The sequence below is a fragment of the Tamandua tetradactyla genome, chromosome 2, assembly GCF_023851605.1.
Source record: "Tamandua tetradactyla isolate mTamTet1 chromosome 2, mTamTet1.pri, whole genome shotgun sequence".
NCBI lineage: Eukaryota > Metazoa > Chordata > Mammalia > Pilosa > Myrmecophagidae > Tamandua > Tamandua tetradactyla.
The window spans coordinates 149,946,297-149,968,373 of record NC_135328.1 but is presented as its reverse complement, the minus strand read 5'-3'; the positions used below and the strand labels follow the sequence as shown (position 1 = coordinate 149,968,373).

At 39.6% G+C, this 22,077-nt stretch overlaps 1 protein-coding gene across 1 annotated transcript in view; it reads right to left on the bottom strand.

Moving 5' to 3' along the window:
* Window positions 1-22,077, bottom strand: part of ZDHHC14 (zDHHC palmitoyltransferase 14) — a 417,907-nt gene that overhangs the window by 390,734 nt on the left and 5,096 nt on the right. The window contains exon 2 of the mRNA XM_077149346.1: window positions 11,845-11,980. Within this exon, the coding sequence (XP_077005461.1) occupies window positions 11,845-11,876 (32 nt within the window). The 5' untranslated portion in view covers window positions 11,877-11,980. The remainder of the gene's footprint in view (window positions 1-11,844; window positions 11,981-22,077) is intronic.

Here is a 22,077-nt window from a genome sequence, read left to right as displayed (position 1 = left end):
AAGGCAGTCTTTTCCTTAGGGTCAATAGCATTCTGGTGACGGCAGTCTTTTGTCACATGGCAAAAACCTGAGCTGTCTTTTCAAGATGTTTTAATCATTTACTGGTCAGGCAGCTGAATCTTAGATGAGCCACCAGCATGAGCCTGCATTCGTCTTGGGCGCTGCTGCCCGCAGCACTGATGAGCCAAGAGCCTTTCTTATAGCCTGACAACAGGAAACTACATATCCTCATCTTTCAGAAGCTGTTAATCTTGAAGCCCCTATCCCCTGGGTTCAAGTGACAGTATTACCTAAGCTTCTGAAACTTCTTTCAACATTCTTGCCTGTTTTGGGGATGAGGGCGTTGGAGACCTGGACCCTCATAAAGTTTCAGTGAACCTTCTCCACTGCTTACCATCTGTGGTAGTTAGGTTCAGGTGTCAACTTCCCCCGTTGTTCTGTTTCTGTGAACTTACATCATCAGTTTGTGAAATTCATGGCTGATTACACATGGCTGTAATGGCTGATTACATCTGCAGTGGCTAAGGGGAGTGCCTTCCACAATGAGTGAGGTTTAATTTAATTAGTTGGAGGCTTAAAAGAGAGAGGTCAGAAGAGCGCTCAGCAGCTCAGCATACCTCATCTCACCACTCGCAGCCCAGCACAGATGTGTGGAACTGCAAAAAGGAATTGCCCAGGGGAAAGCTGCTGGAACCAAACAGCCAGGAGAGAAGGCCAGCAGACATCGCAGTGTGCTTTCCAATGCAACAGAGAACCTCAGATGAAAGCTAGCTGCCTTTCCTCTGAGGAACTATAAATTTTTAACTATATAAATCCCCTTATTAAAGGCCGATCCATGCCTGGTGTATTACATTCTGGCAGCTTAAGCAAACTAAAACATCATCTGTTTGAATTTGAATTCTTTTCATATTCTTCCTGTATGGCAGGCCACTACTCTTGCAGATACTAAATGACTCCTGGTTGGATTCTACCCATATTTCCCTCCAGTGTATGGCTCTGTCATCCTGTAGAGGATGCTGGCAGAGGCCCTTCACACCACACTGAGAGACTCCTCTGGTATGCAGCTCACATTAGAAACCTAGACCAGTAGTGGCAACCACCCTTTGTGTTCAAACACACCTCCAAAAAAAACAATTTAAAACAATATGGAAATAGGATTCCCCTGGCTGAAGATGATCTTTGTATAACCACAAGGTGATCAAATGCAAACACAGCAGTTGCAAACAATATAGTTACATTGATTCTATCAAGCACCATTATACATTTCTTTCACAAACATTATTGACCATTTACTATGTACCCGGAAGTGTGGATACTCTGATGAAAAGAGAGATTGGGTTCCTAATTTCATCCCGGTAGGAGAAGTTGGACTACCCAGGCTTCTCTTGCATCTGCACAGCCGTCCTATTGCTGAGGACCCCACACTACCCTCTCCACGCTGGACTTCTGTCTACTTTGTGGCAGCCCCTTTCTCTGATTATGACCTCCTGCCCTCCAGATATAGGACCCTGTCATTCTGGCTGGTCACTGCAAAGATGAGCAATTCCTTGGACAACAGTTTCCTCCTGTGTCAGTTAGGGATACCAGCATGTACCCCACAGGTGTGGGGATTCCATGAGTTCCTGTAGATAAAGTACTTGGCCCAGTGCCTGGCTTCCAGCATGTACTTAATACCTGCTAGCTATGACTGTCTTCAATATAAATATGTTTTAATTTTAGGTATGTTTCTCTGAGAGCTGGGCCTAATTTTTTTCATCATCTTGTGAAAAAGTATGCATTCCTAAAACCATACATGGCTGAAATGTGAGGAAACGTAACTAGGCATTGTCAAAATTTTTCTTGGTAGGTTATTTCTTCTCAGTAAACAAAGCATTCCTTCAGGTAATGAGCAGGCCATTCTCTACTTGGGCTGGCTAAACCATTCTCCACTCTCACCTTTTCCAAGCTCTGAAGTTCTCTCTCTTAAGGAGTCCCTTTCAGCTATTTTCTGGTAGGATTTGGCCACTGTGAAGCTCCGAGGTCTCTAGAGAGCAGGCTCCAAGACATACTTTTCCTGTCCCTTCCAGGCTTTGGGGCGTGGGCCTGGCCATATCCTCCCGTAAATGTAGCTGCTGCAAGAAGCAAATGTCTTCACCCCTGACTCCAAGTCTCACTGGGCTTCAACACCATCCCTCCTGACCTGGACCCCCTCAGGCCTAGTGTTTATAGAGGCTTCCCACCCTTTCTAGTCCCTTGAGGTTTCAACCTCTCTTGCTGGTTCTCTTAACCTTGCTCTGTAGAGTTCCTTCCTTCAGAAATCTTCTGGTGAACCATCTGAAGGGGTTTCTATGTCCTGTTGGAACTCAAGTTCATATACGAATTATCATAAACTTTACTATGTTCTCATGCAACCTATTAGTCATGGTCTTCTTTTTTTTCTTTTTATTGCAATGGGCAGGCACTGGGAATCGAACCCGGGTCTTCAGCATGGCAGGTGAGAATCCTGCCACCATTGTAGCACCCTCCTGGTCTTCTTTTAATAAAATATTTTTCTTGAATCAAAAAGAAATTCTAGAAAACTGCAACCTGGCACATGTGGCTTTTGCAAGGTCAGAATGATAATCGTTAAAAAGGAAATGGTTATTTTTACTATGACTTGGAGGTGAGATTGAGAAATGCAGTAAAAGAAATGCAATCCCTGCTATAGCTTGATGTATTAAGAAATGTGAAAAGTTGTAAACTGGAAATAGTTCAGCAGAGGAGTTAACAGAAATTAGCATCATGAGAATCATTTTGTTATTGTTCATTTGCCTGCAATCTCCCTTAAGTCAAAGTATTAATTGTCTTTCTGTACGAATTCAACACTACCCCCCAGCCTGTACTTAGGAGTTATTTTAGGGCATATCCCCATTGCCCCTAAATAATAAGGAAAATAAGATTACTCTCTAACAGTTAAACTTTAAATCACTTGTTCTGGATCAAAATAAAGAAATGCAAAGTCACCTTAAATGCAGAAGGACCCTTAGAATTTATAGACTTGGCTTTGGTTGGATTGAACATACTAAACTATCTGAAGAAAAAAGTGTCAGTCAGGGCATCCAAGTGACCAAGATGGTGGTGTAAGAAGCTCCAGGATGTGATTCCCCCATGGAATCTTGAACAACTAGCAAAAACTGGCAGAACCATCTTCCTCACACATTCTACCCGCCCCCCCCCAACTCCCCACCAAAAAAGTAAAAGGGTTGCAGTAACTGGGCAAGTGCTGAATTAAGAAAACACAGCTTTAAAAAACAGTACTTACCAAAAACAAAAACAAAAACAAAACAGTACTGCTAGCACCCTTGCTGGCCCCTCCCCCAACCCTCCACCGGTGTGGTGCAGAACCAGCCTGCGCTCCCATTGTGGGTCCCTGACACTGTTCTGGAGGGAGCAGAGTAATCCCTATGCACAAACTGGGGTGTCTGTATGTCACTGCCAATCTATCCAGTGGCAGCCTGAAGGACTGAATGAAGAAACTCCTCTCTGGCTCACCACCTAAAAATTTAGCTGAAGGCACAGCAGGTTGCAGAAAGCCAAAGCAGTTTAAGAAACAACTAAATCAAAGTGCTCTGGGGTAAAAGGATTATCTGCTTTAAGTCGGGCAATACAGCACCCAGAGGGGAAGAAAGTCTATTTCTTAGGGAGTAGAAGGGGATTCTAACTCTTGTAAAAAGGATGAGTCAGGCTCAGATACAAGGGAAAGGATTTTTTCTCAGATTGATCATGACGCGAGAGCTAAACTCTGAAAGAGAACACCAACCAACACAGAGCTAATAGGCAAAGAAAAGTGATTTTTGCCTTGGTTTGTTTATTTTTGCCAGGTCCTGGCACTCAAGGAAATCTGTCATATCACTAAGTGGATACAAAATTACGGAACAGACAGCTCAGGGACTAAATCCCAGCATTAACACTTTAAAATATTAAAATGGACAGTATGCAGTGAATGTCAGTATTACAGGTGGGAAAAAGTACAATCAATGTAAGCTAGGGTTTATAGTCAGCAGTAACACTGTAATATGCTTCCACTGGATGTACGAAAGGCATTATAGCAAAACTAAACGTTAACAGGTGGGCAGATTGGGAAAGGGATATGGATTCTTTGTGGAAGAAAAGAAGTATCTTCAGACAGAGAATGGTGGTGAAGGCATGTCTATATACTTAGTCTGGTTTTATGATATGTAAATAAAACTGTTTAAAAATGAAAAAAAAAGTACAGTATACAACAAAAGCGTACAGGACAAACAAAGAAACAGGAAATGATGGCCCACTCAAAGGAACAAGATAAACATCCAGAAACCATCAATGAAGAATAATACACTTGGACATAATATCCAGAATATATAAAGAAACACTACAACTCAACAACAAAGATAAACAACCCAATTAAAAAATGAACAAAAGACTTGAATAGTCACTTTTCCACAGAACATATACAAATGACCAAAAAGCATATGAAAAGATGCTCAACATCCTTAGCCATGAGGAAAATGCAAATAAAAACCACAGTGAGATACCATTTCATAACCACTAGAATGGCTGCTATTTTGAAAATGGACAATAATAAGTGTTGGAGGAATATGGAGAAATTTTGAGGCAATGTAAAATGATGCCACGAAATTCTTCTGTAGAAAATAGTAAGTTCAGTACAGAATTGCCATATGACGTGGCGATCCTACTTCTAGGTATATACCCAAAAGAACTGAAAGCACAGACTCAAACAACTATTTGCACACAACGTTTATAATTGTTCACAATGGAAACAGAGTTTCTATTTGGCATGATGAAAAATTTTTGGTATTGGATGACGGTGATGGTAGCAAATCACTGTGAATGTAATTAACTCCACTGAATTATACATTAGAATGTTTGTAAAAGAAGAAAATTTTAGGCGTTATATATGTTAGTAGAATATAAATTTAAAAAAAATAGGACTGTATAACACAAAAAGTGAACCCTAATGTAAACTATGGACTATAGTTCACAGTATAGTTAAATAACATTGTTTCTTCAGTTTTAACAACAGTGCCGCCGATGCGAAATGTTTTGTTAGGGAAAACTCTGTGTGAAGGCAGTGTATATGGGAACTCTTTATTATATGCTTGATTTTTTCTGGAAACCCACGGTTTTTCTCTTCAAAAAATATATTGCCTATTTAAAAGAAGTATTTTTCTGTTTAAATAGAAATATTATGCAGGCCTCCAGGGTAACTCATCAAACTCTCCACCAGGATGTTCACTAACAACACTCTTGCTTTGCAAGGAAAAGCTAGAGCATTATGTCATGGAGAGAAACTCTGGGCTGACCTGAGAGACTCCATGGCCTTTGCCTCTCCCAACTGCTTGCTCTAAGGACCTCTTGAATTCTTTCCATATCTACTCTGGGTTCCCAGGGCTAGAGCTACTTTGACATGCACTGCAATTAATACAGCCCAATATAAATTTTAAGTGTGGGATAATTCCTCTCAAGTGAGCTGCAACTTGAATTCCAAAGCCTTAGTCTCATTACTCACTTTCAGCATCTTATTACTTATCTTTTAGGATCATATTCTGTAACTGTCTCAGTTTGAATATAAGACAGTCTTTACCACAGCAAATGAAAGTTGCCATTATAGGCTCCACCTTTCCATTTTTCTTTCTTGTTGAATGTGTCTTCCTTATCTTTCTTTATGCTATCAGTGGAACTACTGTTAATGAAAGGCCAGAAATCTTTTGAAAACTGTTGTAGTTTCTAAACCACTGGATATTTTCTTCTAAAATAGTGATGCATACAATTTCCTTTAACTATGTTCCCTTGTCTTCTTATGGGGATCAAATATGACAACATATGTTTAAGCATTTTGTAAACGGTCATGTATTTTGGCAATATAAAACATCATTGTTTTGGTCTCAAATAGAACCACAGATCTTGAGATGAGATGGTAACTGATAACTGGAAGGCACAAACATGGTTAAAATACCAAGGGCACTGAAAAGACAGAAGGGGTCAAGAGTGCAGTTATCAGACCTGGAGCACAGTGACAGAGGCCCAGGGTCCTTAAATATACCCTGACTTAGGGCAGGATGAGGGCTAGGTCTGGAGGTGGGGATGGGCTCCCACTCTGCAGAGGTGGAGGGCCAAACACGGGGGTGAGAAACAGACGGGGCCCCTGCCTTTAGATATGCAACCTGTTCCTTTGCACAAGGGCCTCCACGTGCTGGGGAGGTAGAGGCTGAAATCCAGCCTACATTCTGTTCACGGAGCTCGTGTCCCAGTGCAGAGCTGACTGCAGCTGCCCTGGGGAAGGGATACATTTTCTAGTTTACAATAAGGTACATAAGAACCAATAGTGGCTTTGGAAACATGAGGATGAACTTGGTATTCAGAGGCTAGAAACCAATTTAAAATATCCCACCTGATGGGAATGTATCTCATACCTCAAGTGTGTTAAGGCAGAAAAAACTCTTGAGAAATATTCCAAAACATTCAGGGCTGGACTCTCAGACACAAAGGTCTGGTTAAAGAAGTGCTGAAATGCATAACGATTCAAAGTGCCTTTAGATTTCAGAGAATAAAATCAGAACAATGCTGCTTCTGAACAGTGTCAACATACCCGAACTGTTTCAATTTACATTACCTGAAAAAAAAGCTTTCTGTGCCCTTTGAGCAAATTTTTACAATTTTGGCTCAGTTGGTTTATGCATTACAGGAGAAGTGCCTATGATTTCTTCTCACTGGATAGTGCATTTAGATTTTAGTAACATATTTTAGTGAGATTTGACCTCTTTGATTTACTCTTGCTTATAAAATTAATAACCTCAGAATGTGATTATGTAACCTGGTAAGATATTTCATTATATAGAAAATTACATGCCATTTAAAAGACAGTGTTTTATTTAGGTCAAGTATATAGGGCCTAGTGCCCTTTTTAAAACATTCAAAGCATTTGATGGCTTCATAGATGAGTGCTCTATAAATAAGTGCAACCTCAAATTCCAGACAATGAAAATTGCAGGGCAACACATTAAAGCTATCCCCATTAATGATGCCTCTTTCAAGGTGACAGAAAGAGCAGGGACTAGTTTTTTTGTGAGCCAGCGTTGAATTCCTAGCCCTGCCAGAAATGAGGCATGATTGTCCTGTGTCTCATTTTCCTCCTGTCTAAAATAAGGGGAGGATTGGATAGACAAGCACTCTTTAAGTATGTTTCACGGCATGCCAGTTCCAGAACTATTAGGTGTTACTTGGGGGTAGGGGGATGGTTTGTAATTAAAAAAAAAAAAAAATCTAGCACGAGCAAAATATAACAATTCTTTGTTGCACAGCTTCTCAGAGTCTTCAGGAAGAGGACATAGTAAGCAGCTATTCTACAAGTTATTTGACCATGGAACCCTGTGTTTGGGAGTATCTTGTGGGCCTGTGCTCCTTAGAATATAGCTTGAGAAATAATGGGGTGAATTCTTTCCAGTTCACCAAACTCTCTGATTCTAGTCAAGCTTGGAGAGATGAGGATACTCCATTTAGAGGCCTGACAACAACGATGCATCTTCTTTCTCCTTGCAGCTCATAATTGAATGATGTCTCCACTCTGCAGTTTGCCTGAACCAGATGGGTGATTGGAGGAGTGAAGATGAGATTTCACTGAGGGGTCAAAACTTTAATTCTATTTAAGCCAAATATAACATCTCACTTTCCCGTGTCAAATTTAGAGGTATTCTTCACATGCTCAAAGAAAAGAGATTTTTTCTTTTTTTAAAAAGTGGCCAAAATGGGCACTGAGTAATCTACATCATTGTAATCAATTAGGAAGGAAAATGCAGTCCCCAAAACACATTCTGAATTGATGTAGTGGAGAAATCAAAATAGGCTGATTTTGCAGTAGATCAGGTTTACTATTTCAAGCCCTGCTATATATGTATCCTTATTTGGTCGCCTCTCACAAATTTACATGACTAGAGAAATGGGAGGACCTTGAGAGGTCATGAAATTGATTGGCCTGTATCCAGGAAAGATTTCACTCAAGTTCTCCTAATCCAGGATTCAGCAGCAGGTCCATCTCGACTCCAAATTTTAGAGACACTAGGTGGCTTAGACACATTCTGTCTGCTACGTCATTTCTCTTAAAGAGATCCAGTGTGCTGGTGTTATGGGATTAGTCGGGATTGGAGAGATCTGATGATGTGTTATATGCCCATCACAACCTCAGCTGCTTCTGAGAAAAATGGCCATATGCAGTTTCACTTACAGATATTTCTATGTATTGTGTCAATGGCCCAGTTATGCTGGCCAAAGTAAACTGGTCCAGGATCATCACCAGATACAGAGACAATCATCAATAGGCCAGCCCAACAGGAACTTTCCTTTATTGGTCTCTTCAACCTGCTGCTTTTGATGTCTTGACTATTCCCTCTCTCTTGAACATCTCTCTGCTATTCTCCTCCTCATTCTCCTATAGCTGACCTCAAAGTCTCCTGTTCAGTGCCCCCCTTCCTCTGACTGCCACACTGTCACCAGAATGACTGTCTATGGGGCTGCCACTAGCCCTATGGCATATTTGGTAGAATTGGAAAGATGCATGATTCTGCCAAGCAAAGTTGTTTTCTGTGAGTAGACCATTGCCCAACCTGCACATGTGGTGGCCCTGTGAGGGCATGTGGCAGCTCTGGCTGCAGCACACATGCACACGTGCTTGTCCACTCAACAACTTCCTGGAAGCCAAGGCCCACACAGTTACCATGAGCAGAGTGGTTGGCCACACTTCTTATTATTACTTGCAGGTGGTTCCAGCCCTGCCCTAGCCCACTGTGTATCCACTCCAGGAGTCATATGTTACTCTAAACCCTGGCTTCTCCTGGTTTGCCCTGCTCCACTGCAGTGGCTGTACCTATAACCACCCATGTCACACGATGGATCACACAGGACCATGGGCGGTACTGTACTCTTATTTCAGTAGTCCTGTGACCAACTTTCTCCTTTCCTAACGATATGAATTAGATTGGTTGTGTTTGAAGCTGGTTGAGCAATTATACCTCAAGAGTACTGATTATGTATCAGCTGTGGGAAGACCTCTGGGTCTTCAGGTGTCTCTCCTGGGCCTTGTCCTTTCAGCATGTTTGAAAGTAACTCAGACCTAGACCCGAAAGATATGCCTATTATATTTTATAGAAGAAAACAAACAAATAACAACAACAAAAAACCAGGGAGGCTTAATTATTTAATGAATGAGAGAAATGTTCTAAATTACTTCGATTAGAACAAAGGTAAAACAAACAAACAAACAAACAAAATGAACTTTAACAGGAATAAATGGATTTTTAAGGAAATATCCAAGTACAGAATGGGAAAGACTTGGCTTAAATCACTTTCTATGGAAAAAAATATGAATGATGCAGTTGGCAACAATGTTGGAAAGCAAAGGTCCTTGTGTCCCAGGCTAACTGATACCTGCTTAAGGGAGGTCTTTCCTGCTCAGTCCCACCTCTCCTGGTACCACCTTTAAGGAAATATCCTCGGAGAACAGGGCAGGTCAAAGGGAAGGTGACCAGGATGGTGGGAAACTCTAATCATGTTATCTAACAAGAAATAGATGAAGGAAAGAGAGAGTTTTAAGCTGGAGGAGAGAAGGATTAGGAGGGTTGATGTGAAAGAAGGGGTAGAATCTACAGGAAGCATTGGAAGAAGTTATATTAGGTAGATTTTCTATAATAAGAACCTTCTAAAACTCTGATATAGCTCTAAAATCATATTGAGTGCCTTAAATTACAGATTTTCCTATCACTAGGACTTTCTGAGAGAAGGTGGATTAATACATGTCAGAGAGAATGTAGATCTTCCTGCACTGAGTAACAAATTAGAACTTCTAAGATGACTTATGTCATAGAGCATGGGCCACCTCAGCACTGCTGTCTCTGAAACTTGGTTTTGTCAGTGAAGTAAGAAAAGACTTATTTCTGGAAGAAGAATCATATTTATCAGGCCCATGAATCTGAATGCCAGTTTAATCATTTGTAATGAAAAAATATGGTAAGAGAATGGCAATAACTTCTGATACCAACTGCAATCTAACTGGGGTTAGACCAGACCACAGGTTAAAGGCGCCATCCCCACAGACTGCCCTCACTTCAGGCACCAACTGTAATCTTGGAGCTTCTTAGTGCCACTTGCTCTTCTGACCAATGGCTACAAGTTCGGAGGTTCCTACCACCAACCTCAGGTTCAATAACGTGTTAGAATGAATCATGGTATTCAGGTTATACTGACAATTTCATTTTATTATACCAAAAAAGATATGAATAGGAAAGAGCCAAATGAAAAGATGCAGAAGGGCGAGGTTTGGGAAGGTCTCAAATGCTAAGCTTCCATGACTTCTCCCTACAGAGTCAGACACATTATCTTTCTGGCATATCAATGTACATTACCAATCGGGAAGCTAGAACTTCCATGTCTAGAGAATTTATTAGGGTTCCATTGTGTAGGCGTGATTAGTGGAATCAGTGCCCATGTAATTGAACCCAATCTCCAGCCCCTCCTCCTCTCCAGGTGTCTGATGTGGTTCAAAGGCCCCAACCCCTTCATCACAGGGGCGGTCTTTCCATCATGGCCAGCTCAACCTAAGGCTACTGATGTGAGTTATCTCCTTAGCATGAACTATCAGGTGTGGTTTGGGGCTCACCATGAATAGCAAAGACACTCCTATCATGAGAAAACTCCAAAGATTTAGGGGGTATCTCCTAGGAAGCTAGGATAAAGGTCAGACAAACTTTGTATTACACAAGAAGAACAAAAATGAGATGCCATATAACAATCAGAAAGTTGCTTGCACTCTTCTCTCAGGATTTGGGAGATTAAGTAGACAAATGATAAGAAGAAAAACTTTTAGGATAAACAGAGGGCTCAGTAAGGTGACTAGCAATGAAATAATACTTTGATCAAAGTCTTTGGCTTCCTTATATATTGGCTATATCCAATTAAAATACAAAATGGAGAAAAAGATCCCACTATACAAAGATGAAAAAACTTTTCTGACACATAAAAGAAGTCCTTACTATTCCATGTCTTTGGTTCAGAAAACTTAATTCTTGTCAATTCACAACTTTATAAGTGCAATACAATTCCTGTCAAAATCCAAATCAGATAATTTTTAAAATTTGACAAATTGAATCAAAATTCACCTGGATGATAAATATGCAAGAAAGGGCAAAAAGTTTTTTAAAAAAGAAGTATAATGGAGGTGAGGGGCCTGCCCTATAATATTAAAATACATGATAAATTAAACTGATTAAAGTATTATTCACAGCAGAGGAATAGATGACTAGATCTATGGAACAGAATATAAATACCAAAATGGACTTAAGTGTATAAAATAGCTTATTCAATAATTAAGATATTTCAAATCAGTGGAGAAAGTTCTTAAATGATACTAGAACAACCAATCAGGCCAACCATCTGAAAAAAAAGTTTGATTTCTCCCTCATGTTACAATGAAACTAAGGCAGGCTAGAACAGGAAGAAAGAGAAAGAAAAAGAAAACCATGAAGGAGCCATTGAGCAAGGACAATTAATCAAGGTCAGGAGGGACAAAGACCTGGACAAAGAACCTGCCTAGGGCTACCCACGTATGAGGAAACAGCCCATCTGGAGTCCACTCATCTGGAACCAAAGGACCCCCACCTTAGTAAGTCATCTACAGAGAAGGGTGGCGTCAACCCACCCACCCAAATGCTCTGCTTACCACACATCACCCTGGATAGAGGGCAGGGGGAATAAAAGCCCAGAACAAGGGAGGGGAGCAGGAGTAAATAAGGCTTATCTATAAATGCAAGTGGCCTCACATTGCCTCTCACCTCTCACCTTTCATCTTTTTTCTTGCAAGAGTGCTGCATGTCTTCTCACATGTGTTCTCAATAAATTTTCTTCCTGTTTACTCTCTGTGCTATGCCCTTGAATTCTTTCTTGTGACATGGCCAAGAAGGTGGAAGCTGAAATCCTGCAGGAAAACCATAAAAGTAATTAAAGAAAATATACATCCATTTATTGGAATATATCCTTGGGTTGGGAAACAACTTTCTGAGCGTGAAACCAAAGACATAAATGTAGACTAATTTGACTATATAAAATCAAAAGTTGCTCTTTTAATCCATCTTCCTTTGCAGCTAAAAGTTGATATATGACCAGTTCTGGGCAATGAGACATAAACAGGAATCTTTTGGTATTGTCTCTTCTCTTTCCCTTCTTCCATCTGCCTGGATTACAGGCTGATGACTAGTGCTGCTGCAGCCATTTAGTGACCATAAGGTGACAGGCAGGGGAAGGCCAAGAGATGACAAAGATGTTAGCTCTCACATTGTCATTCCTCTGAACCAGTTCCAACAACTATTTCCCTATGAGGTGTTTGCTATAGGAGACAACAAGGCCTCTTTGTTTAAGGCATTGGCGTTGGGTTTTCTGTTAAGGTCAAATGCATTCCCAGCTGGAGGGCAAAATACCATATTGCATCAAAAGGTAGACGACAAACCGGGAAAAAAATTTGCTATAAATAGCATAAAAACTAATAACCCTATTAATAGAAATAACTTTATAAATAAATAAGATGTAGATACCCCCATAGAAAGAACGAGTAAAGAATATGAATAGTAAGATCAGAAAATGGAGAAATTCAAATGTGTAATAAATTGATGAAAAAGTTTTCAATTTCACTAACCATCAGAAAAATATGAATTAAAACAATGGCTTAAAATTTATCACTTGTCAAACTGGCAAATACTAGAACAATCATAATATTTTCTGGAAAACGATTTGGCAAAATGTACCAAAAGCCTTGGAAATGTCCGCTCATCTGGAAATCAGTGCAGAGAAATGGTTAATGACGTGCAAAGATGTGTTACAAGGATGGCTCCAGAAGTGCAACTGATATTTGCAAAATGATAGAAATGTCAAAAATGTGCAATAAGGGCGGGCCGCGGTGGCTCAGCGGGCAAAGTGCTTGCCTGCTATGCCGGAGGACCTCGGTTCGATTCCCGGCCCCAGCCCATGTAACAAAAACGGAGAAACAAAATACAATAAAACAAGAAAATGTTTAAAAGATGTTTCCCTTTCTTCCTCCCTTCCTTCCTTCTATCCTTCCTTCCTTCTCTCTCTGTCTTTCCTTTAAAAAAAAAAAAAAAAAAAAAAAATGTGCAATAATAGTTTTGGTTAAATAAATTATAAGATTGTCCCACATAAAAAAAACGTGCACCCATTAACCTGCTGTGGTAGAGGTATATTTGCTGATGCACAAAGATGTTTATGATTCAGTATTAACTGAAAAAGAAGTTGAAGAGCCACTTAGTAAAGATTAAACATACCTATGTTTGTTCACATGTATGCTTGTGTATTTATGTGCTCCAAAAGTTTGTGGAATACATCAATAACTTTATCCTTGGTGTTGTCTATATTTTCTGATGACTTCTTTAATATATATGTATGCTTTTGAAATAAGAAAATTTTTTAAATAAATATATTTCTTAGTGAGCAAAGAATTAAAACAAGGGGAATTAGAAGAAATGATTATTTAATGGCATCACGCTGATATCACACTTAGATGTTTGTCTCACGATAAGGATATCTGAACATTTCAAGGCATTTATTCAACTTGTTCCTATACAAGGTGATTCAAGGGCATTGTCACACACCAGTGACGCTCCTTTTTGCTGGGCCCTTCTGACTGACACTTATTTTTTTAATGAGAGAAGATGTAGGTTCTAAGTATAAAGTATACAAATGCCTGGCTGTGTTCCAAACCCAAGCATAAATTTCTTCCTTTTTCCATTATCTTGCAGTAACTCTGTCTCTTCTCCCCTTCATGAATACTATTACTGGAAGAAAGTATGAAGGTTCAAAAGCTTTGTGAATTTAGTATCAAATTTATTTCTGATTATATGAGTTTGGATAAATAAAAACTATAGATGGTGAAAATACATATATATATAACAAAATTTAAAAACTATAAGTGGGGAGTTCTGGGAAGATGGCCAAATAGGGTAGACTGACTTCAGCCCTGCTCCAAGGAAAAACTAGAGAAAGGGCAAGAGTGTGATTGAGACAGTGATTGAAGAGTGCAACTGACCTTGGAGAGCCTTCTGCACCACACAGGGTTGCCCTGGTTCCAAAAGCTGAGGAACTGAAAGCAGAAAACTGGAGCCTAAGGCGAAAGTGAGGAGCCCACAGGAGTGCAGGATGGGAAAACAGGGACTAAGAAGTAAGCCAAGTGTCGTTCCTTGAACGTGCTACTCTCATCTGCACAGCCCCGTGACCTGCGACTCACCCCACACCCCAGGCACCTGAACCCTGTCACTTGCCCTGCCCACACCAGTGCCCAGCACGTGTACCCACCCCAAGGGCGGCCCAACCCACCTTTGCTGCACCCCTCCCGAGCACTGCCTCCATTTCCCTGCTCCCTGCAGGCTGTTGCTAGGGCATAAAGACTGTGGGCCCAAACCTCCATACCCAGGTTACACTCCCCCCCGCCCATACTGTCACACAGCCTCACGCTGCCCCCTCAAGCTCTGCACATCAGTTTATGGCACTACTAGACCCGTGCATGTACACTGCGCCCAATCACATCTTTCAGCTCTGGGAACATCGGTTTATAGCACTCCAATGCTTGCACACGCGCACGATCTCAGTCACGCTTCCCAGCTCTGAGAATGCGCTGACCTGCTCAGCGGGTCATGAAGACATAATGCCGACCAGCTATCATAGCTATGTGGAGGCACACAAAGGGCCCTGCACCCTAGACAGCGTACACCAGGGTTTCGCACCCCCAGACCTGTTTACCCACACAGCTACATTCTCCCTGGCTGCTGTGCCCTTGTTCACAAGCACCAATGTAACATACCCAACCTGCACCTATACCTGTGCTGCAACACACCACTGCACTGTAGCTCCCCGCCCCGTACCCTGCATCCTACAGAAGGAAATCAACAACTAAAGTAAATCAGTCAATGTATTTACATGAGGCAAAAACAACAGAAGATCACTAAGCATATCACAATGCAGACAGATAGACGGCCAGCCTAATGACCAAATTAAAACACCAGAGGAGACACAGACATTGGAATAATTAATCAAAGATGTTTATACAACTTTATTTAGCAAAATAAGTAGGATGGCTAATGACATAAAGGAGAGCAAGAAGACAGTAGAAAAGCATAAGGAATTTGAAAGAATAACTACAAAAATAGCAGGCATCACAGAGATTAAAAATTCTGTTGACCAAATAAAAAATCTACTAGAGGTACACAACAGCAGATGTGAAGATACAGAAGAAAGAATATGCGACAGAGAGGACAAGATAACTGATTTTGAATACTCAAAACAGCAAATGGCAAAAAAGATGGAAAGATTTGAATTGGATCTCAGGGAAATGATAGACAAAACAAAGCACACAGATATAAGAATCACTGGTGTCTCAGAAGGAAAAGAGAGGAGTAAAGGGCTAGGAAGAATAGTTGAGGATATAACGGGGGAAAACTTCCCAAACCTTATAAAGGACACAAATATATGAGTCAAAGAAGCCCATTGAACTCCAACAGAAAAAATCCAAATAGGCCTTCCCCAATACATATACTAATCAGTCGGTCAAATGTTGAAGAGAAAGCAGAAAATTCTGAAAGTGGCAAGAAAAAAACAATCTACTACATACAAAGGAAACCACATAAGACTGAGTTCAGACTACCCAACTGACACCACGGAGGCGAGAAAGCAGCGGTATGATATATTTAAGATCCTGAAAGAGAAAGACTTCCAGCCAAGAATTTTGTATCTAGCCAAACTGTCCTTCAAAATCGAGGGAGAGATTAAAATTTTCACAGACAAACAAATCCTGAAAGAACTTGTCAACAAAAGAGCAGCCCTATGAGAAATACTAAAGGGAGTTCTGCCAGTTGAAGAAAAAAGACAGGAGAAGGAGGTCTGGAGGAGGGCACAGAACTGAAGAATACCAGTAGGAGTAACTTAAAGGATAAAAAGAAAAAGAGGGAAAAGAATATATAGCTCTGACAAATAAAATCCAAAGAATAAGATGGAAATGGTGAGTTCAAGAAACACTTTTTCAGTAATAACTTTGAATGTTAATGGACTAAACTTACCAATTAGAAGATACAGACTGGCAGAATGAATTAACAAATATAAAACAGGTATATGCTGCTTACAAGGGACTCATCTTAGATGAGATGCAAAGAAGGATGCAAATAGATTAAAAGTGAAAGAATGAAAAAAGATGTTCTATGCAAATTGTGACTAAAAGAAACCAGGAGTCGCTATAGTAATATCAGACAAAACAGAATTTAAATGTAGAGACATCATAGGAGACAAAGAAGGACACTACATATTAATTAAAGGGACAATTCACCAAGAAGATATAACAATCATAAATGTATATGTTCCCAACCAAGGATCTCCAAAGTACATGAGACAGTGGCAAAACTGAAGCGAGTGACAGATGCTTCCAACAATAATAGTAGGAGACTTCAATATACCACTCTCCTCTATAGACAGAACAACCACACAGGAAATCAACAAGGAAACAGAGAACTTCTCACAACTTGATAAATGAACTACATGTAATAGGTCATTGCACCCCAAAACACAAGGATATACACTCTTCTCTACTGCTCATGGAATATTCTACAGAATAGATCATATGTTGGGCACAGAACAGGTCCTTATAAATTGTAAAACGCTGAAATTATTCAAAGTACTTTCTCTGATTACAATGGAATGAAGCTGGATCTCAATAACCACCAAAGAAAGCAATCACTCACAAATAAATGGAGATTAAATAACACAATCTTAAACAACAAGGGGGTCAAAGAAGAAATTGCTAGAGAATGAAAATAAGAATACTACTTATAGAACTTATGGGATATGGCAAAGGCTGTGCTGAGGGAAATTTATTGCCCTAAATGCCTATATTAAAAAATAAGAACAAAAATCGAGGACTTAACTGCTCACCTGGAGGAACTTGAGCAAAAACAGCAAACTAACCCCAAAGCAAATAGAAAAAGAGAAATAAAGTTTAAAGCAGAGTTAAATGAATGGGAGAACAAAAGAACAATAGAAAGAATCAATAAAACCAAAACTTGGTACTTTGAGAAAATCAATAAAATTGATGGGCCAGTAGGAAAAGTGACAATGAAAAAGAGAGAGAGAGGATGAAAATAAACAAAATCAGGAATGAGAAGGGTTGCATTACCACAGACCCCGAAGAAATCAAAGAAATCATAAGAGGATACTACGAACAACTATATGCCAACAAACTAGACAACTTAGATGAAATCAACAAATTCCTGGAAACACACAAACAAGCTACACTGACTCAGGCAGCAACAGATTTCAACAAACCAATCACAAGTAAAGAGATTCAATCAGTCCCCAAAAATCTTCCTAAAAAGAAAAGCCCACAGCCAGTTGGCTTCACAGGGGAATTTTATCAAACACTCCAAAAAGAACTAACACTAATCCTGCTTGAACATTTCCAAAAAACTGAGGAAAAAGGAACTCTACCTAACTCATTTTATGAAGCTAATATCATTTTAATACCAAAACCAGGTAAAGATGCTATAAGAAAGGAAAACTACAGGTCAATTTCCCTAAAGAACATAGATGCAAAAATTCTCAACAAAATATTAGCAAATCCAATCCAACAACACATTAAAAAAATTATACACCATGACCAAGTGGGTTTTATACCAGACTGCAACGATGATTCAACACAAGAAAATCAAATAATGTAATACAGCACATTAACAAATCAAAAGAGAAAAATCACGTGATCATCTCGATTGATGCTGAAAAAACACTGGACAAAATTCAACACCCTTTTCTGATAAAAAATACTCCAAAAGATAGGAATCAAAGGTAACTACCTCAATTTGATAAAGGAATATATGAAAAAACAATAGCCAGTATCATACTCAATGGAGAGAGACTGAAAGCTTCCCCCTTAAGATCAGGAACGAGACAAGGATGTTCACCATTACCGCTATTATTCGACATTGTGCGAGAAGTTCTAGCTAGAGCAATCAGACAGGACAAAGAAATAAAAGGCATCCAAGTTGGAATGGAAGAAGTAAAATTTTCATTGTTTGCAGATGACATGATACTATACTTGGAAGATCCTGAGAAATCTAGAGTAAAGTTACTTGACCTAATAAACAAATTCAGCAAGGGGGCAGGATATAAAATTAATGTGCAAAAATCAGTAACATTTCACACACAAGCAATGACCTAACTGACAAGTCAGTTAAGGAAAAAATACCATTCAAAGTAGCAACCAAAAGAATCAAGTACTTAGGAATGAACTTAACTAGGGACATAAAAGACTTGTACACAGAAAACTACATAACATTACTAAAAGAAATCAAAGAACATTGAAATAAGTGGAAAGTCCCCTGCTCAGGGATAGGAAGGCTAAAAATAGTGAAGATGTCAATTCTACCCAAATTGATGTACAAATTCAACACAGTACCCATCAAAATTCCAACAACCAACTTTGAAGACTTGGAAAAGCTAGTTAGCAAATTCATCTGGAAGGGAAAGAGACCCTGAACAGCTAAAAGCATCCTAAAAAAGAACAAAGTGGGAGGATTAACATTCCCTGACTTTAAAACCTATTATAAAGTCACAGAGGTCAAAACAGCATGGTACTACACAAAGATAGAAGCATCAATCAGTGGAATCTAATCAAGAATGGAGAAATAGACCACCAAATCTATGGTCAACTGATTTTTGACAAGGCCCCCAAATCCCCTGAACTGGGACAAAATAGTCTTTTCAAATGGGCGTGGAAGAACTGAATATCAATAGCCAAAAGAATGAAAGAGGATCCTTACCTTACAACCTATACAAAAATTAAATTAAAGTGGATCAAATACCTAAATATAAGAACTAGCACCACAAAGCTTCTAGAAAAAAAAATAGGGAAACATCTTCAAGACCTAGTAATAGGATGTAGCTTCCTAAACTTTACACCCAAAGCACAAGCAACAAAAGAAAAAACAGATAAATGGGAACTCCTCAAAATCAAATGCTTCTGCACCTCAAAAGTTTTGTCAAAAAGGTGAGGAGGGATCCAACTCAATGGGAGAAAATATTTGGAAATCCCATATTCAACAAAGGTTTGATATTCTGTATACACAAAGAAATCATACAACTCAACAAAAAATAACAAATAACCCAAACATAAAATGGGCTAAAGATATGAACAGGTAATTTTCTGAAGAGCAAATATAGATGGTGCAAAAGCTCATGAAGATGTGTTCATTTTCATTGGCTATAAAGGAAATGCAGATCAAGATTACAATGAGATACCACCTCACACCTACAAGAATGACTGCTACTAATCAAACAGGAAACCACAAATGTTGGAGAGTATGTAGAGAAATTGGGACACTTATGCACTGCTGGTGGGAATGTATAATGGTGCAATCACTATGGAAGACTATTTGGCGGTTCCTTAGGAAACTAAATATCAAGTTGCTCTATGACCTAGCAATAGCACTACTTGGTATATACCCAGAAGAGCTGAAAGCAATGACACCAACAGACATTTGCACACCAATGTTCATAGCAGCATTATTCACAATCACCAAAAGATGGAACAAACCAAATGCCCATCAACAGATGAGTGGATAAACAAATGTGGTATACACATATGATAGAATATTATGCAGCAGTGAGACAGAATGACATCCTAAGCACATGACAAGATGGATGAGCCTTGAGGACATAATGGTGAGTGAAAAAAACAAGATACAAAAGTATAGATACTGTATGATTCTACTTTTATGACCATGGTAAAGGTAAAATCAGAGGCTTATAATATAGAATATAGGGGACTTAAGAGATACATAGAAGCTAGAGTTGGGTGAACTGTTAGCTAATGAGATTGAACTCCAATGTAAGGGAATAGATAGAACTGAAGGTGGTTCTCTAGTGGGTCTAGAAGTAATATTATCATATTGAAGATGAACAAGATTGAAAGGGGTTGTATAGGGCTTGTGTCCCATTGATTAACACTAGTAATATAAATTAGTTCTTCCAAGAACTACTTCAAAGGAATGATTTGTGTACAAAGAGTGTTTAAGTCCAGAGTACAGGGGGAAAACTGCTATTGCATGCTGAGCTATGTTTAAAAGGAAAACATGAGTACTACCACAGCAATAGCAGAGGTAAATAATGGGGGGGGGGGGGGGGGGAGGGACAAGAGTTAAGAAAAGGTTTAGATTTCCTATTTGGCAAGGGTGTGTTTATTGGTTTTCTTTCTCTTGGGAACAATGAAATTATTCAAAAATTAGTGTTAATGGACTGTGGACTATGGGCACTATACATGATCCCTGATGAATGCAGGTGGCTGTAGGATGCACTGACTGAGAAGTAGATTGGCGAACAATAGCGTATACTTATGAACAAGTGGTGTGCTGCTACAGAAAAGGAATGAAGCCATGAAGCAAGCAATGGTGTGAATGAACATGTGGGACATTTGGTGAGGCAAAATAAGCCAGAAACAAGAAAACAACAATAGTATTGTCTCCTTTAGAAAATGCTTACAAGAAAATAGGGGCCTAGATTGTAAGCTTTTATAGTAGACACATTTAGTCCAGAGTGGTAATTATTATTTCTGGATTATTAGAGGTTATTGTATATATGACACACACATTATGTGGATATATATCCTGTTAGTCAGAGATAAGAACAAAGCCAATCAGGTTGGGGCTAAAGTAATTCAGAACACAGGGTTAAGGAACTCAATGTCTATACTTTAGAACCACATATACTCTTTATAGACCTAAGGAAGAAAGGTTTATTTAATCCGGAACCAAAATTTTCTGTAGCACATAATCTAACTCAACCTATCTGTATAGCTCATTTGAACAACTGAAACTCAGGAAGCCCAGAATAAGAAAGAGGAACCTTAATCCTGTGTAGCCTAATGTAATGCCTGGATGCATCCTAGAGTATATTAAGCAGATAATCAAAAAGTATTGGCAAAATCCCTTGAGGGATGGCAGAAAAAATATGACGCTATTACACTTTATTATCAGAAAATCCCAATATTGCATCAATCTTTAAATTCACCCAAATCAATAGGTCATGCCCTCGATCAGGAGGCTTACTCTTTGAAGCTTATGTAGGTAGTAGAGAATCTTAGCCTACCAATAGGTATGCCCAAGAGTTACTGCTGGAGGACCTCTTTTGTTGCTCAGATGTGGCCGCACTCTCTCTAAGCCCAGCTCTGCAGGTGAAATCATTGCTCTCCCCTCTACATGGGGCATGGCATCCAGGTGTGAATGTCTCCCTGGTGACGTGGAAGATGATTCCCAGGGATGAATTCAGCCCTGACACTGTTAGATCAACAATTCCATCCTGACCAAAAAGGGGGAAAGAAGTATAACTAGTAAAGTACCAGTGGCAGAGAGTTCAAATAGAATCAAGAAGCTACTCTTGGAGGTTGCTCTTACACAAGCTTCAGTTATACATTGCTTTTTATCATATACTGCCAACCCCCAACCAGGACCATTCCAGCCAATCCTAAGGAACACCTAGGGCAATATATACAATTCCTCAGGGATTTCATGCACTGGTGTAACTTTCCAGAGGTCTACAGCCCCCAGTTGGGTCCCTGGACCGGATGAGTCCTGAAGTCTAGAGGGCCCAGGCTCTCCAGAGCATCAGATAGTTTCATCTCCCTACCCCATACTGGTGACAGACCCTTCCAACATGAGAAAGTTGGAATGGCCATGGCCCAGACACCCCTAGGGAGAGGGATAGAAAGATCAAAGGTGATGGTGGAGTTGTACAGAGAAAATAGGATTTAACATATGAATATGATTCCTGAATCATTAAACCGATATCTCTTTTAGTCTTCAATATCTTAGAGCAGCTAGAAGTAAAAACCTAAAATTGCAGAATTGTAACCCATGTCAAACTCTGAGGTATGTTGTGCAACTGATTGTGGTGCTGTGCTTCAAAATTTATTGTTTTGTATATATATCATTTTTCACACACAAAAAAAAGAGAAAGAAAAAAAGTTGATTGTGATGA